At 45.7% G+C, this 17,751-nt stretch overlaps 1 protein-coding gene across 1 annotated transcript; it reads right to left on the reverse strand.

Moving 5' to 3' along the window:
- Nucleotides 1-7,745: 7,745 nt before the first annotated feature.
- wapla (WAPL cohesin release factor a) lies at nt 7,746-16,879 on the reverse strand. Its single transcript, XM_085922369.1, has 21 exons — nt 16,597-16,879; nt 15,967-16,093; nt 15,263-15,638; nt 14,439-15,102; nt 14,068-14,369; nt 13,608-13,738; nt 12,762-12,857; nt 12,018-12,188; nt 11,760-11,896; nt 11,228-11,339; nt 10,920-11,150; nt 10,717-10,828; nt 10,511-10,608; nt 10,353-10,429; nt 10,093-10,274; nt 9,846-9,961; nt 9,527-9,760; nt 9,253-9,463; nt 9,036-9,124; nt 8,862-8,957; nt 7,746-8,759 (listed from the first exon to the last, which is right to left on the reverse strand). The coding sequence occupies exons 3-21, from the start codon at nt 15,603-15,605 to the stop codon at nt 8,694-8,696; spliced, it is 3,468 nt and encodes a 1,155-aa protein (XP_085778495.1). The 5' UTR covers nt 15,606-15,638; nt 15,967-16,093; nt 16,597-16,879; the 3' UTR covers nt 7,746-8,693.
- Nucleotides 16,880-17,751: the final 872 nt, after the last annotated feature.

The following is a 17,751-nucleotide window of genomic DNA, read 5'->3' on the forward strand; positions in this document are numbered from 1 at the left end:
AATCACTCACAAAAAGACAACAATTGACCACAAGGACTAAGGTGCGGCACCTCGTTCTATTTTCAGTGATATCGACGTAATGCTTTCAAAGTTCCATTTGCTCTAAGGTTATGCTCCTGTGACTCCAGCGCAGCAATTAAGCCCATGCATGGGGATTCTTTAATTGCATCAGCCGGCAATTATGAGAAAACCGCCATCAGTGCCGAGTAGAACAACTTTTTCTGTCCATTTCTGTCCATCAAACGTGCTTGAACCTTGGTTACCTGTCAATTATTAACTACTTTGTACAAGGAATTAATGATAATTAGAAAAAAAAACATCAAATAGCAATTACGGCCCATGATTGAGTCTTGACTCAAGCCTGGCCAGATGTTGACTATTCCTTGACCAGATCTTGACTTAATCTTTGGCAATGTAGTCTAGTTTTTGCTCGTCTTCCTAATTGTTTGATGCTTGCTGAATCTGAAGTCTGGTGAGGTCCATCAATGTCTCGACGGTGGTTCAGGCGTTCCGTCGAGATCCCGGTACATGTTTGGAAGCGCCCACGTCCATTCCCTCAATTTTGTTGTTCTGGCCAGCGCTCGTGAATCGACGCCGGCGTACGAGGTGCTGTTGCTAGGTAACCGCTTACTCCGTCGTGCACCTATCATAATTTGACATCACAACTATATTGCGTGATCTTTGAGGGGCCACATTAAAATGTCTAAACAGTGTTTGAAATGATAGGCTCGACTTCCAGCCCAAAGTGGCTGATTTTATTAGAAAGCAGATTAATGCGGCGGCGGTTCTGAATGGATGGAGATAACCCGTCCAACTTGAGGCTTATCAGTCTCGCTTTCCCCTCGAATGACCCAGAAACCCTCAACTGAACCGCTCACAGTAAATATTCTGCTTTGTAACCAAAACCTGCGGGGGGATTTCTAATTAGGCGAGCATGGAAGATGCGATGAAGAGGAGGAGAAGAAGGAGGAGGAGGCAAATGGCTGCAGAGGGATGAGAAAGACGGGGAAAAAAAAAACAATACATGATGACAGCATGTCTGGGGACTTATCAATTAATTATGGAAGCAACAATGAGGTTCGACTGGAGGCAGTGTCCGGAATAGTAAGCAGCAAGATGGACATAAAGGAGAGCACAAATTGGATTTTTGAAACAGTCACAGATTGTTGAAAACTTTGCGAATTTGAATGAGAAATTTCTCCAAAATAAAGGACTTGAAAAGAAAACTCTGACTGGAAACCAAAGATTTGAAAGCCTGACCCACAGCAGTCTGGGTCAGCCGCTACGGCGCCACTCATACGTGCTCCGACTCTCACCTGTAAAATCCCCTCTGGCCACGTTCGAAACGAGCCGCAACAACACGGCACCGAGACTCTCAGATGCGGGGAGGGAATAAGACGGGAAAACAAACATGTTTGTCAGAGTACACAACCACTTGTATTCGAGGCACAACACGGCAACGCCGTAACATTTCAAACACGTAGCTTAAATGGCCCGCTCAGACTCGGATTTCTGTGTTTGTACATATCTTCCCAAAAATCATACTTGCAAATGACAACCGGGAGTTTCGGCGGAGGCGTGCTGGGAGGTGAAGCCGAGAGCGAGCGGCCCGTCACGAACAAAGCCGTGCTTTTAGGTGCTACTCTGTCGTGGTAACATCCGGTAGAAGGTGTCGAGGTAAGTCCACAGTGAGCATGACGAAATTGACTCAAAGCTCGGGGAAGATCGCAAATCCTGTGCAAGAGCCGTCTCCCATCTAAGCTTTGTTCGTCTGATAAAAATTATAAAAAATGAGTCTCGTGCGATTGTTTTTCCGTAATATTCCCAAATTTCAATTGTGATTTAGTATGCAACTAACTATGTTTTCATATTTCTTTAGCAAAGGTAAGCGATTAATCATCAATCGATAATAACAACAACATTTCAATGTTTCCAGTTAGCTTAGCGCTAGCTAATTGGTACGAGGCAACACGGACAGATTTAAAACATATGTAATACTAGATAAATATCATATTGATAGTAGATAAAACGTTATATAAGCACAATTAGTAACCCATTCGAGTTGATTCGGGACTCGCTGGTGAATTTGTAAAAAACTAGCAAACAATTTTTGGCGGCAAGGCCGGCCGGCCTCTGCTATTTAAGAACATAAATCAGAATTCACACAAGTCATGAGTCATGTTGTTCAGCAAAACTTTCCGTATGTTTTCCAATCATTTTTCTTATGGACAGAGCAGGGGAAAAAAAAAACTTATAATGGAAGCATGTGCCATACAAGCAACTTGGAAAGAAAAGCACCGAGTGCTCCCGCCGTGAGTGTTGTCGTCCCCGACAGCTAGCGCTCCGATTTGCAGTCGCGCAACCCTCCACTTTGTCTCATCACCCCTCAGAAAAAGCCTGGCACTCTTTGTTGACTCCCTGCAGGCCATCTCAACCCCCCCCCCCCCCAACACCTCCACCGGACCTGAAAGTGACGCGTGGCAAGTTTCTCTGTAACTTTTAACTCTCGCTGAGTCACAAGAAAGTCTGATGTCTGTCTGAATCGCAGAAAACAATAAGACAATTTGTTTTGTATATTTTTTTTTCACAAATGTTCACATGAATAAGGTATCTTTCCAAATCTGCAAATTGCTTTGAATTAATTCTTGATTATAAATCTTTTTTTTTTTAAATCTAAATATCTATAAAAGCACAGATAAAGTCAGGTTTCAATTTTCTGTAGTTTGAGCGCGTCACTTTTTGACAGAGATTCTCTCGAAAAGAGCCACTTAAAAAGCTGTCGACAAAAGCCCTCATTGCAGTAAAGTCAATCCAATTATTTTTCCAGGCGTGGGAACGATTATGACGTTCCTGAGGCAACCTTAATGAAATTAGCCGTTTGATTGGTGATTCCATGCCGAATTGTGTTCTGTCTCTGTCTCGTTAAGACAGCTAATGAAGCCGACGACTCGAGCGTGTCTTCCCCAGGTGCTAGCGCACTTTGAAAAATCCCGTTATAGCCCCGTCGGTCAGGCGGTGGACGGCGGCGGCGGCGACACCGGCGTTAGGCCCCACAATCGAAATCGGGTCAGCGGGAGGTCGAGCCGCCAGGGACGCAATGGTCTGATGACGAAGCTAATTAAATGAGACGAGGGGGTCATTCATTTTTGCATGTGTGTGACTTACACACACATTGGGTTGAAGGAGGAAAAAAAAAAAAACATTTTTATTGCTGATGTCCACTGTTGCTTCCATGGTTACGCAGGCACATTTATTCAGGAACATTGAACTAATTATTTCTGTTTTTATTGAACTCGGTACTGCTCCAAGGTAAATTTAAATTTGCTCTTAGTCAATTAATTTTTACATGTTACTCAAGGCTCAATTTAGGCTATTTCAAGTAGAAGCGGAAATGTGTACAAATAATACATCTCAATCAACCAACCAATCAAAATCACAAATACAGTTGATGTGACGTTAATGGACTTTTTTTTATGTTAGGTTGAAAAAAAAAAAAAAAAAACACTGTATGATGTAAAACTAAATCGAGACCATTTGTAAAGCAGACACGACAGAAAGAGAGAGGTTGCCGGGGTTGGAGCAGTTTGAATCATTTCTGAACATTGACGCAACTGTTGCTTGAAAATAAAATAAAAAGCGGCAGAGTATAATAAACATCATGAAATAAGAGCAAATAATGTAGCTGAGGGCATGTTTCAAATGCTATTAAAGCAGATTTGTCCAGTAATTATACACCATCAAGGATAAGGTTTAATGAGGTGGGCTTTGGGATGAAAACAAGATGAATGAATGATCACATTTTGGAGCTTGCAGATAATTAGATGAAGTAAGGAGACTCATTATTTTGCGTGTTACACCGAACGCCCATTCTAATCTGGTGCATATGCTCTGCCCGAAAGCAAAGCCGCTTTTCATACCTTTGAATCGGGCCTACCCGGGGTCATGAATAAACATGACTGGCCCTTATTAATAATGCATCTGCCGCTCTTTTCAGGAAATGCTGAATTGAACATGTCCTGCTGTGTTCCTGGCCGCTAGTTACCCCCAAAACCAAGACAATGCAAATGTTATCAAAGCTTATCTTCTTTCAAGAATCATGTCCAAACATGTACATTATAAAAGGAAGCAACAGACGTCATAAAAAGCAGGATTCCAACGAATGATGAGACAAATACATCCTATTTTGTTCTTTTTCCTGTCTGTGGTCAGTTGTGGAATTGCACTTATAAACCAAGTTACCTGAAAATAAGTAACTGTCAAATAAATGGAGCAGGGTTACTGTCATAATAATAATAATAATTCAAATTATTGACCTTCATGGTTGGCAATGTCTGGTTGATGTCAACGTGACTCCTCGCAAAGTCTTCCATGGGGAGAAGTGGGCTTAAGAAATTAATAACGGTAATAATAATTCCGTCCTGCTATAAACTGCCAACACTCACACAGGGAATTAACTAACTCATGTCGCCAGTTGGATCCGGAATCCCTAACAGGAAGAAAACAATCTCTCTCTCGCTTGCTCTGTCGGTCGATTCAGAAGAAAAAAAAAAAAAAAGTCATCGTAAACAGACCGACAGTGAATGAGCTGAAACGCTAATAAACGAATCAATGGAAACTTTTTACTCACCCCTAGGAGCAAACTATACTTCTTTTTATTTCTTAACTTTAAAATGCTTCACGGCCTTCCCTCTTGTTGTTCTTTTGTAGCATCTCAAGAGTGGTTGAGAAAAACATTGAAGCCCATATCTCACGAAGCAACAAGTTTTTCCACACGTAGAAATTGTTTGCCAGGATTCCAAAAACATGTTGAAAATGTCTTTTTGGACAAAAAACAAATGTGGCATTTTGGACTAACGTATGACTACGTAACGCATTACAATGAAAATGTGCCCGTTTTCCAGTAACTCATCAAACCACAGTTACCCTTCAAATGTCACAAAATATCGCTACACAGATGGATAGCGACTGGCCTATAAGGCGCTAACGGAACCCTACAGCTATTATTGAAAGCAACGCGCAGATGAACATAACACTACTCAAACACACACACACACACACACACACTCACTAAACTACTAACAAGGCTCAAAAACACAGATTGAAAGAACATTCACACACACAAATTACCTATACACACATCCATGCACAATAACACAAGCATCCCACAGTTACACACCCACACAAAAGCAAACGCTTGGACATAATTCCCCTAACAGAAGCACACAAACGCTCACTGACCCACACACTCACTTACTTACACTCTCGATTATTTTTATTATTAACATGCGGGAAAACACATGGATACGCATAACACTCCCGCGGTTACTCAGATACTCCGATACACAAAAGTGTTCAGACAAACTTTGGCAGATGGCTAAGGTGAAGCGCTGAAATGGCAATCCCATGCCTTGGTTACATCTCAGCTTGACTACTGTGATGGAGCAGCTGTTGTGAAATATAAAGTAAGTCGGATTGTATTGTAAGATGTAACAATGAGTCATTTTCTTCACTGAGGATAAAGAATACATGACTGGGAGGATTGTGATATTGTCTGTCTACATGTGTTGCTCCACCGCTATATGTAGAAAATTGTCTTTTATTGGATGGACATGCACGGGATGGGTAGCTGGTGACTCCTACTCTCTACTCTGTTTTCTAAAGACAACGTAGAAATCGACAAAAATTGATGTCCGTAATTATTTGAAGAAAAAAAAAAACTACACTGCTTGACTGCACGTGGACATTTCAGCGGACTGTATAAGCGAAATGTGACAATGTAACTCTTCAAAGATGAGCATCCTGACAGCTTGAGGGCAAATCAGCAAGTGGGCAACACCGCTGATGAGGTTGTGTACAAAAAAAAAATAATTCATACACAAATCTGAGATCATTGCAGAGCACTAACACCCCCCAGTGGTACAGAGAGAGTATGAAAACACCTGTAGGCTCAAGCATGCCTGTCCGCCCGTGGCTGTGTAGACTGCTAAAGCCAGAAGTGGATGCTGGGGAGACCTTTTGATTGACAGCTCCCAAATGAATCCCAAGGTGGCGGCATCATTTCACCTCATCTTCGCTCTCTGTGCTCCCTCAGAGCGGCCGGCATCCCGTAAAAATTCTATGAGGTAGGTGGAAGGACGGGGAGGGGGGAGACGGAGGCCCACTACGCTCCATCGGCATTTGAAAGAGGCTACAAAAAAAGAGAGGAGTGATGGCAAAGAGGGAAAGATGTGTAACGATGACCATAGAACCGGAAATGGAATTAGTCCAGAGGGAGGTCTGTCTGCTTATTACAATATGAGCAATACAATTACAGATTAGGATTTTTTTTCACTGATCGTACTATAAAAACATTCTCCAAATGAAAAATTACGTCACTGAAAATGAAAAGAAAAACAACGTATAAAAATTAATTTCTACATTTAATTTTTTGCATCGCTGGCGATACATATTTAAATCCGCATAATGCGGTCGTAACAAATGTAAAATAATCTTATTTTAAAAGTGCATACGTTATTTCTGGTGCCAATTTATTAACCTGAATCTAATTAATTGTGTCAAAATGGGTGTATTATAGGCATCGCCTTTGTGCACTTTTTTTTAATTTGACAGCACATCAGTTTAGAGGGGCTGTCACATCAAATATGGCGGACACCCTCACCACCAGGAAAAAGTGCTCTGCTCATGGACGGTATGTATCAATGTCTATGCTTAAACTATGCCCATAACCTATTTATCAGATATCAACAATCTTAAACAAATGGGTCATTTTTGTGCTCTTTTTTTTTCCCACAAGACCAAAACGAAGGCATTCTGCCTGTAAATCATTTGTTAGCATTAACAATAAGTTTGTTCATTATACATGTTTTAATGACTCAGATGAATCAGTTATCAGAATTCCTCTCAAAATTTCATGATCGACATTAGTAAATGTGACTTGAACTGAAAAGGAGAAAAAATGTCTCGTGATCATGCTTGTAACGCAAAACAATTGTATGCTATTCTCTTTTTGACAGTCAAGGCATTTTAAACAGCTTGAAGCCTCCTTTTTTCTTGTTCAATCAGCTGTCATATGTCTAATTTTTGCTAGAACGTTTAAAACAATATACACAACAGCTCGGGGGGGAAAAAAAAAATGTAAATGCGGTCAAGCCACAACTGTAGTAATTTAATTTCAGCAAGTATATTGTAGCATGAATACTAAGTAGATTCAAGCTAAGTGGCACGATTAAAGTAGAAATAAAACAATTGAATGCGAGTTTTTTTTTTTTTTTTACTTTTTCCATAACTATTTACACAAAAATGGGTAAAAACAGTTTTGTTTTTTTTCCTCGCTCCTTTTTTCTTTTTCCAAATGACAGAAATATTGTATAAAATAAAAATATCAGCTTAGGGAGGGAGGGAGGAAAGGAAGGAGGTAGAAGGGGGGGGGCAAAAAGTAGTCTAAGCATCTTTGTCAAAGTCCATTCACTGCTTATGTACATCAGTATTTATATTCTACAATTCCATACAGAGCAGACATTTTGCAAAGGTCAAAGTTCATCACTGAGGGCTGGATGCCCGTAGGCCGCGCCGATGACGCTCACCAATTTGGGCGTGGCTAGAATGACGACGCGGGGGATGGTTGGTGTTTGGGGAGAGCGGGGGGATATAAATATTTGTCTACGGTTGGGGCAGATGGCTGGACATAAGAGAAAGCACGTTTTAAAACAAATTAATTCGCTTACCTAAAAAAGAAAAACCAGTCGTTCATCCGTGGTGTTTTATGAGGAAATGGGAAGCTTGAGAACAGCCAGAATCAAACCCAGAACTCCTGCCTGCGAGGCAAACGTGCTATCCACAAGTTCAGTCATTTCGCACACAAATGAATTCATACATCACAGTTCAGCCACTTTGGATGCGGCTGAGTGACTTAAACAACGGCGCCAGTGAGTGAGTGAGTGAATGAGTGAGTGAGTGCCATTCTGCCGACGGTATGTCCAGCCACTGTGCTGTCCAATGACAATCAAGATTTTAGACGCTACAAAAGGAGATTATTAAATTAAAATATGATTCGCATAAAAAAAAAAAAAAAATGCACACAGTAATTCACATCTGCAAGGTTAAAATTCATTGTGAGCTATGTACTGCGTTGTTGGATTTAAATAAACTAAAACACACACACACACACGGGCGCTAAAAAGATCTCCGGGCTGAGCCATTGTCACTTAATAAAGAGCCCCGATTCCATTCAAAGCTGATCCAGAAATCATAAAATTCAAATAAAAGGCCCTCCGGAGGAGAATGAAGAAAAAAGGGCAATGTGAGAACATAAAACTTGAAAATGGATTAAGACTTGCCCCCTTGACATTCAGCTGCAAACATGAGCCGGTGAATGCATTGAGACATTCTTGCGACATGCATCAAAGTGGTGGTCAGCAAACTGACTCTTGGCTTTTGATGTGAAAAATAGAAGAAGAAGAAAAAAAAAAAGAGGGAGGGAGAGGAGACCCTCTGGAGAATTGGTATATGTTGCCTCTTCTCGACGTTTCCGCCACCGTGAACGTCGACGGCGAGCGCTGGCTTTGGTTCAGAGTTGTGTGTGCAGGTCGCAGGTCGCGCCCCCCCCCTCCCACTGCCCAGTGGTTCCGGCCAGATACCCCCCCCGACACGTCCCCTCGGGCGTGCGGTCGGCGCGTCAGTCTTAGGCTCTGCTGTTAGCAGTGCTCCAGATAGTCGATGACCCGGGAGATGGACTTCTGCCCTGTGGTGCCCACAGCACACTGAAAGCCACACAGATTGACAAGAGAATTTGTGATGGAATTGTCATCGAATAGTAACGCTATGGTCTTACCGACATTTAAAATCGCTCCTCGGGTACTTACCGTGAGGTTCATGAAGCTCAGGAACTTCTTGAGCATCTCTGTCATGATGGAGAAGTCTCCTTTGGGGAGGTGTTGTCTCACAGTAGTCACGTTCACCTGCCAGACCACAGAGAGGCGGGTTGGACATAAGAGGTTCTACAGATTGTGGAGACAACGACTCCTGTGTGTTCATACCTGGCTGCCTTGGCAGAGGCAACCCAGCAGCAGAGCCGTGTAGGAGGCCACAATGCTGTCCTCCATGTGCTTGCCAGCGTGCTGCAAAGCTTCAGCAAAGCAGAGTGGGAGGGTTAAAAAAAAAAGAATGGTTAGCATCACTTTGGTGGATGCAACCGAGATGTGTAATTCGGTGATTGAAAAATATCTCCGAAGCAGAACGCCATCCAGCGGCTACCTTTGTTTAGGTCCAACTCTTCGTCCTCCTCCTCTTTCTTTGGATTCTCCACTACGGGCTGGCTGTCATTGGGCTCGGCCGCCACCCACTGGATCTCGCCCATGGTCTCCTTCCACTCGCCGCTCTGGTCCTGGGGCTTGGGCGCCTCGCTGATCAGGTCGTCCGTTCTGGCTTCGGCCAAGATGGCAGCGCGCTCTCGCTCCAGGAAGAGCTGGGAAGAGAAGAGGCGTTAAACAATTGTTTTTTTTTTTAAGGCAGTGATTCTTTTTCCTACCTCGACCAGGGCAGCCAAAGCACCAGAGGCCTCGGGCTTCTCCGCTGCGTCTTCCCGAGTCTCGGCCGCGCTCAGCGGTGGCGCCGACTCGGTCGACGCGCCCGCTTGCGTCGGGTCGGCCGGCTGAGTCAGGCTGTCCTCCAGACAGAAGTGATCCACGTTGAACTCCATGTCCACCAGATAGTGGCGGTTCCTGGAGCTGTACTCAACCAAATTGATGAGCAGGCCCAGACCCTGGAAAGGAGAAGCAGAGCGTGTGAATGATCTAAAAATATATATTATGGCAATAAAATAATTTACAAAATTTCAAGCGCCTTACCAGCACTCGCACGTCAAAGCGTTGTTCCTGCGGGATGTAACGCGGTACCCGGAGAACACAGTTTAGCGCCGTGACAATGAGCTGATCCTGCTCGCCCGTCTTGGTGCTTCCCCACTCTGAAGACAATTTTTTTGTGGCATTAAAAAAAAAAATTGAACTTGATTTCTCAAGTCCAAAACAAGCCAACTGTACCCACAAAAAAAAAAAACAGAGGCTTCACTCTTTGAACATGCAGTAAATGATTTACCATTGTCATGGGTGAGGTTCAGCAGGACGCCGATGACGGCCCTCATGCAGTCCTCCACTGCCTTGCCCACGTTGCTGCAGCTCCAGTGCGGCAGCGCGGCGTCGCCCGCCTCCGCCGACACGCAGCTGTTGTTCATCGCCCTGCTGTAGCGCTGGATCATGTCCTCGCAGTGGCGCAGCGCTCTGAACACGTGCAAAAAAAAAGTCTCCAAAAGATCCGCATCGAAATGCGACGACGTGTTCTACAGTTTTGCTCCTCACCTTGCCGACGAGACGATGAGCTGCGAGTCCTTGTAGGCAATTAAGTAACCCTGGTTTTCCGGATTCTGCACGGTCACCTGTTGGCCCCCCCAGAGGTCAAAGAAAGGCATTACAAGCATGATTTCGGCACGCCGTTTGGGCCTTGAGCCGCCACTTACGCTTTCGAGCACTCTCAAACATCGTTCAGCTCCCCATAAAGACGCCACCAGGTTCTCCTTGTCGTCCTCTTCACTCAGGTTTTGCACGCACTCTTTCACTGCGCAAACGACACCATGAAAAATGAGACTGGCATGTCTGACAATTTGTCAGTGACAGGTCACACCGCTTAAAGAGGATTTAGAAGTTCCGGTTTGATTGGGGGTACCTTTGTCAACAATGTGGTCCAAACCTCCAAGGAGCCGCAGCTCTTCCTTGAACCAATCGCCTGCTCTTTTGGATGTCAGAGAGAGCAGTGTCTCCATGGCAAGGTGCCCCGTCTAGGAGGGAAAAAAAAAAAAAAAGTTAATAAAATCCGCCCACAACCTTGACTTTATCTGGCGTCGTTCCCAGGGCCAGCCCCCAATGCACCGTGATGTTTTCCAGGTCCAGGTGTTTGTTGTGCACAGTTTCGCACAGCTTGCGGATCTTCTCCTTGACCTTGGCCACCTCCTTGGCGGTGAGCTGGTCTTGATGAGCCGAGTAGTCCTGGTCCAGCTCCAGCAGCTTGATCATAAGCTCCAGGCAGGCGCGGTCCAGGTCCATGTTGAGGCGGTCGCGACTCAAGATGTACATGAGCGCCGCCGTGCACAAGGCGAGGTTCTGATTGGTCAAACGAAAGGCGAGTGAGCGCGGGAACCTGCGGCGGAGGCCAAATCATTTGGGAACTTGCTACGGACCGGGTGCTGCGACGAGTCACTGAGCATTTTGAAGACCTGCGCCACCTTGCCTCTTGCCCGGAGATGCATCCTGAAGCTTGGCATGGCACAGCGGGTGGCCAGGCTGATTATACTGACGCACAAACACACACACAGAGGAATGACGTGGATCTCCACCTTCATCTTCCAACATTTGACAAAATACCACATGCTTGGGACAAAGTTCAGGTTACCAAAACTGATCTTTGCGCTTCCAGCCGGTGAAATGATTTTCATCCCGAAAAACATTTTAGAAAAAAAAAAAACATGGCGCGTTTCCAAGATTTGCTGAGGCAGCAAGCTGCGAGGTTGTGAGCTTTGGCGGGAAGCGGTGCTCACTAATACGCGCCGACGCAGACAAATGTTAACTGACAAGCCCTTGCAGCGTTCAATCAACGTAATGAGCTACTTGGCACTCATAATATACAACCAACAGGAGCATGGATATGTCGCAGGAGCGCTGAGAGGGAAAAACATATCCGTGAAGGCCAACGAAGCGTTTCCTCTGGCTTACCTAAGGCATCTGGTGTTGAGCGGCTGGCTGCTTTTCAATCCCGTCTCCAGGTACTCAAAGTCGTCGGTGAACTCTTGATTCTCGCCAAACTCCACCACGTCGTTGAAGTGCTTGACGTGCTGCACCACCGTGTACAGCTGGGAGGAGGCAAAAAAAAAAATAATAATCATTGTTTCATCATCAATCCAAGCATCAAGAATATCAAAAGCGGGACCTGATTTTTGGTCAAAGTTGAGATTTCAAGTGCTGTCAACTCACCTCCTTGTGCTCCTTCCTGCACTTGAGAGCCGTGACAATATCCTGGTAGGGTCGCGTGGGGATGGTTTCTGATTTAATGACTTTGGGCGGGGGCGGAGGGGCTTTGAACACGCCGTCATCTTTACGGGAGTCGCCGTCCTTGCCGCCGCTCGCGCCGCTCGATAAGACGGCCTGGGGAGGAGGAAGCGACAAAGACAAACGGGGCTCAGGCGGCAGCCGCAAAATCTGTTTAATGACACGTCCTGACAATTTAACGCGGCTGAATAGTCTGCTAAGCACACGAGTCCTTAATAAGTACTTTTTGCAGATGAGGTGGTGCAAAGTTGAGGGCAACTTTTGCAAATGGCTGTTGACAAAGTGCAATTTGCTAGTCCCTGAACAAACATTGACTCGCGTGGGGGAGGGGGGGGGGGGGGATTAAAACCGGCATTTTTGCAAATGGAAGTTCACTGTCAGGGCAAACAATTCCACTTGAAGCAAAAGAGACTAATTAGAGCAATTAGAAGCAGAAGCGTTGACTACGGAGAGACCAATAAACAATATTCCGCCTTGTGCTCGCGCGAGGGCCGACGGGGAATTGTGTAACAAATGCTAATGATTCGGCGATGCGCCGCACATTGTGCGCTCAACAAAGGCACGGCGCGTCTTCATCGTGTCATCGGCGCTCCTAAACGCCCTGTGATTAATGCTCGACGTGGCAAAAAATGAGAGCCGGATGCAGTTTGTTGATCAGCAGAGCCTTACCGTGGCCGTTTGGGCTCGGGAGAGGGGCGGCGTGGGGATCTCTTCGGACTCGGGCTGGTTCCAGTGCCGAGCGTTGTACACCGCTTTGGCGGGGGACTGAAATTGAACAATTGGACAGTTTGTGAAATGATGTGCTGCAAAATATTACAGTGTAACTGGAAACCCTCAAACGTCCCTCGACGGTTGATGTGCGTTTAAAACACGAGCGGATGGTGTGAAACCATCAAGCTGTTTGATGATCTCAGATTTTCACATCTTGCAGGTGACTCAACAAACACGGTTATCGCTTGTTCTCTAAAGCAGAAACTCTTCCTCATTCAATTTTAAAAGTGCCACCAACGACGGCGCTGACGCAAAGGAGCCCGTGAAAGAAATTCAGACTTCCCGCTCATTCAAAAATAAAGCACCACAGCATGGAACATACGCACACTCTATTGTTGTACACTGACACATGAATATTGCACAACGCAGCAGCGGGCCTGAGATGATGAAAATCCCCCCCCCCCCCTAGCGTCACAAAGCACTTCCTGAAAATGACAAAGAGCGCTTTGCAATTACATAACACAACAGCACAGTGGGGTTTTCGTGCATGAGACACGGCGAGAGAAAAAAAAGAATGTATGATGAAGCACAAGCAACAAGCCAAAGCCAATATGGAGCACAGTCAAGATAAACAGGCGTGACTGCAAAAGCAACGCGGCAAACTGGAGCAGAATGATTGGGATGAGTCCGCCCGTGAGATAACGTGAGCAACGCACGCGTGCTTAACCTCGCTCAACATGAAGCGGCGACAGGTTTGAGTCGCGCCCTCGCTAATGAGACGTTACGGCATCGAGACTCACGGACCTTTTTGGGCCCGCTGAAAATCTTCTTGAACCCGCTGCTGAGGTCCTTGGACTTTTCGCTTTGCTTCCCTGAGCGTCCTTTTTGGCCTTCGCTGCCGCCCGGGCTGGAGTCGTCGCAGAAGTCAAAAGTGTCTGCGGGAGAAACAACAACGATGATGGCGAGCGACAACAAGCGCAGTCACGTGACCTTCGCCCCCAGTCGCACATTAACACAGTATCTGCTGTGGAGTAAAAACGGACTGGAAGGATTATATATAGCTTATTTTTCAACTCATTAAAAATTGGTAGGGTGCGAGCAATTAATTGGCCGGCATATTTAAGACAAATTTTCACTGATTATTCTCTTCTGACGAGTTAAGTTTAGCGTAACCACGACAACCACAGCGCAGGGGGAAAAAAAATAGTGCCCGCCATGTGCTCTGCCTTCTTTCCATCGTGATGAATTTGAAGTGGCATTTGACCTGTATTGCTGCTGGCCTGGCTGTCCTGGGAATCACTGGTGTGGGGGCTGTCCACGCCGGAGCCCAGCGCGGCCAAGGCCGCCGCCGCTTTCCTGGCCTTCTTCTCCTTGACTTGGTTGTCGTCGTCGTCACTGTCGCTCTCGCTGAGGTCGTCGAAGCCAAAGTACTTGATTTTGTAGCTGCTCTTGCCCCCGCCGGTGCTTTCGGAGGCTTCGTCGCCGCCCGGGGCCTCCTCGTCCCCAAAGCCGAAAAACTCCAGCTTGGACTCGGCTTTGGTCTTCTTGGTCTTGACCACGGCGGTTCTGAATCAAAAAGATATTTCATTGCAACAACACTTTGTTCTATCATTTTGACATCCCCAACCGACTCACCTTGTAGGTTTAGGCGGCACATCCGACTTCTTCCTCATCTGTCCCGCATCTCCGAGGTCGGCGGGTGTGGCCGGCGCTACCAACTCTTCGGCGCTGCGCTCGATGGAGTCCTGGATGGTGACGTTGCACACCGACACGCAGGAAGGGTGCAGGACCGTGTAGTCACGGAGCCTCCCACCTCCCCTGCCCGCCGGCTTGGCCGCCGGCTTGGCCGCTGCCTTTGCGTTGACGCCGCTGTTGCTCGCAGAGGCGACTACACTGTTGGGTTTCTCCGCTTCGGGGGCCATATCGGCGTCGTCTTCGGGGAATAATTTGCTCGAGCGACAGCGGGACTGATATTTCTTGCAGTTTGAGGCTCTGAGGGTGAACGGGGAAGGAGGGATGTTATCCACCGGACGAGGCTCCTCCTCTGGACTTTCTTCTGACGGTGGGGCGACATCATTCGACGAGGACGAGGCGGTCCGGAAGTCTGGGCTGCCCCCCGACACGCCGGCGGTGGGTTGAGGAACAAAGCCGATCCTTTGGGTCCCTGAGGAATTATGAGACGAGGCGGCGGCCGTTTTTGACATAGAGGACGCGGACGCCGGCACCCGGCTGCTCTCCGGTGCAGTTTTGAACCACGGCTTGTTATTTTCAAAAACCTTTGTGACAACTGCTGGCTTGCCTGCGAACAGAACGCAAAGCAATATTACAATATATAGATTACAATCATAAATTCACACAGACAACGAAACTGATCACATTCATAGACTTGCGTACAAGTGTAAATAACGTGCTAGCGCAAAAACGGGCGTACGCGCGACCGGGTCCTGGACTGTCCTTACTTGGAATTTTGTACGATGCACTCGTTGTGGTGTGCGCAGCGGTCGTCACGACAGGAACGTTTTCAGCGGCCGTTTCGCTCGCGCCGCCCTCGCCGACGCTCACGGGTTCATCGTCGCTGTCGAACCCAAACGGGTCGTCCCCGCTGTCGCTGTCCTCCATTCGGGGCCTCTTGGACGGCTCTTCGGATTTCGCAGGAGGCCTTTTGGCCCCCAGCTGGGCCTTGTATGTGGTTTCGCCCCATTTGGTGGTCAGGGTGGGCTTTCTGTTGGAGAAGACTTCTTCGAACTTGGAATTGGCCTCGCCTCCCTTGCGGTTGTACGTTTTACCAAATCTGGATGTCATAGTGCTCGCTTTCTGTTACATATTACCTGTGACCTGAAACAGAAGGACAATCAGGTTTGTAAATATTGGGCCATGGACATAATTGTCATCACCAGCAAATGTGCTTTAACTGCAAAATGTCAGCTTTAATTTGAGGGCATTTACATTCCAATCATGGGAATGGTGTAAGATTACAACACTTAAATGTGCCTCCTACTTTTCAAAAGGGAAGCAATTGGCAATCGAACAAATGGCTGCTCAGCAGTTCCGTGGCTAGGTCAGTCTGTATCGCTGCCAAAGAAACTGGTTCTTTTGTATTTGATGATGATGCAGACAAAAGCAGCTGGATGATTGTTTAAATATTGCTTAACAATGTACTTACTGAGCAAATGTAGAGCACGGCATACAACCAATGCGAATGATTAGAATGGATACCACTGTGGCGGTTCTGCCACACCGCCACTGCCTCAATTTGACCCAGGAAAACCCCTGACTTGTTTATGCATTATCTGTAAGAGACCAGATGATAAAAAATGCATACTTGCATTATTTCTGTAGAAGTTCATGTCAACTTTGAAGATTCTATTGCCGTATCTATGATCTTAAAGCGATCAAAGTAAGCCCAGCTATACTGCTAACACTGACAGCTTTGAACACGTTTCCGTTACTCGTCTGACGGCCGAAACAATTAATACACGTTAATTACATGCCGTTATAACAGACTGACTTCGTCCCGATGCTCACTTATCGCTGAAATTAACTTTGATGCAGCTAAAAATGCGGCGATGCTCCGTGCGGGCCATCGGGTTGTAAAGTTCACATAAAGTTAGCTGATAGCTGTTAGCATTAAATGCTAACAGCTAGTTTACATTTTGTATCTGACCGCATGAAACATTGGGAATGGTGGAAATAAAAAAATGTAATTAAAATAATACAAAACAAAAGATAAAAATTAATTTTAAAGGAAAAAAATATGATTGAAATATTCAGTTTGCCAAGTGCTCTGTATTACCTTTCAACTCCGAAGAAGGCTTGTTTGTTAGCCAGCCGGCTAGGCCTGATCCCCCAAACCAAGCGCGTAAAGTCCGACCCGCGGAGTGCAAACATAAACGCGGGCCCCGCGCAGTAAACGGTCACAATTATTCGCCGGTGAGCGAATAAACTAAGATCGCGTGTTCAAACGTGGTCTAAATATAGTGGATAATCCCGACTTTTGCATTTTGGAGCGCCACCGGCCGCCATTGAAACATCCCCTCCCCTCCTTGCTTTGCTCTGGCCACAACAGACACGGAATGCCAGGCTCCGACTGGATGCAGCCAATCAGTCGCGCGGGTATTTTCTCGCGATGTAGTGAAGTCGAATCTGATTGGTTGTAAAACAAATTGCAATTCATAAATAGACGATAGGATGCGCTAGAGGACCGTAAAAAACTAAATTGATTTTATATTGATTTTTGATTTTAATTTATTTAGCTGATGAAGCAATTCGATACCCTGGGTTACTGTTGAAAATATTTTACTATTACACCTGAGTATTTATGAGCTTTTTGGAGAGTTTTGTTATTTCCATGGATGTTTCTTATGTTTTCATTTATATTTTTTGACCTTGATTTTCCTGTTGGATTATGTCTGATTATTTGATAAACTCTGAGGATTACTATCAGTAAACTACTGTGCACGCAGTTATATCTTCAAACCACATAACGGCAGCAAAGGCACCTATTTGTCTCGTTGCTGTCCCCTTTCCACTAAAATGTTACCTTTGACCCTTTTGAACCACAAATACCTTAAATACTTAAAATTATGACACATGCCTGTGGGCTACGTCAAACATCTATAAAGTATTTTTCCATGTGGAGGGAAAGGAATACAGTACGTAGCAGTAATCGAAAGGCCATCCAAATGTGTGGTCAGCAAAAAAATGTCGAGTTGGGTGGATGCAGTTTTTGTTTGGCTTTTTCGCCGCCTAGCCCCTCGCCCAAAATTTACAATCAGGCGTCTAGCCAGACCGTACAATGGCTGTAAAATGGAAATTGAACAATGTTTGTGCACATGCATGAACAAAAACACACAAAAGTGATAAAAGGAAAGCTCACACAGAGGCAAAAGACACAAAACGTTACTTGACAAAATACAATGTGAAAATGTCCAACTTTTTGGATTCCTCT

This window comes from Syngnathus leptorhynchus, chromosome 10 (genome assembly GCF_054491065.1).
Source record: "Syngnathus leptorhynchus isolate UIUO chromosome 10, UIUO_Slep, whole genome shotgun sequence".
NCBI classification, from domain to species: Eukaryota; Metazoa; Chordata; class Actinopteri; order Syngnathiformes; family Syngnathidae; genus Syngnathus; species Syngnathus leptorhynchus.

Excerpts from the sequence above, each read along its gene's own strand:
- wapla (XM_085922369.1), bottom strand. The coding sequence starts at position 15,605 with ATGACATCCAGATTTGGTAAAACGTACAACCGCAAGGGAGGCGAGGCC. Across the intron at positions 11,151-11,227 it reads GTGACTCGTCGCAGCACCCG|AACCTCGCCTTGTGCACGGC; the intron begins GTCCGTAGCAAG and ends TTGACCAATCAG. Across the intron at positions 9,761-9,845 it reads GCTTTGACGTGCGAGTGCTG|GGTCTGGGCCTGCTCATCAA; the intron begins GTAAGGCGCTTG and ends TCTCCTTTCCAG.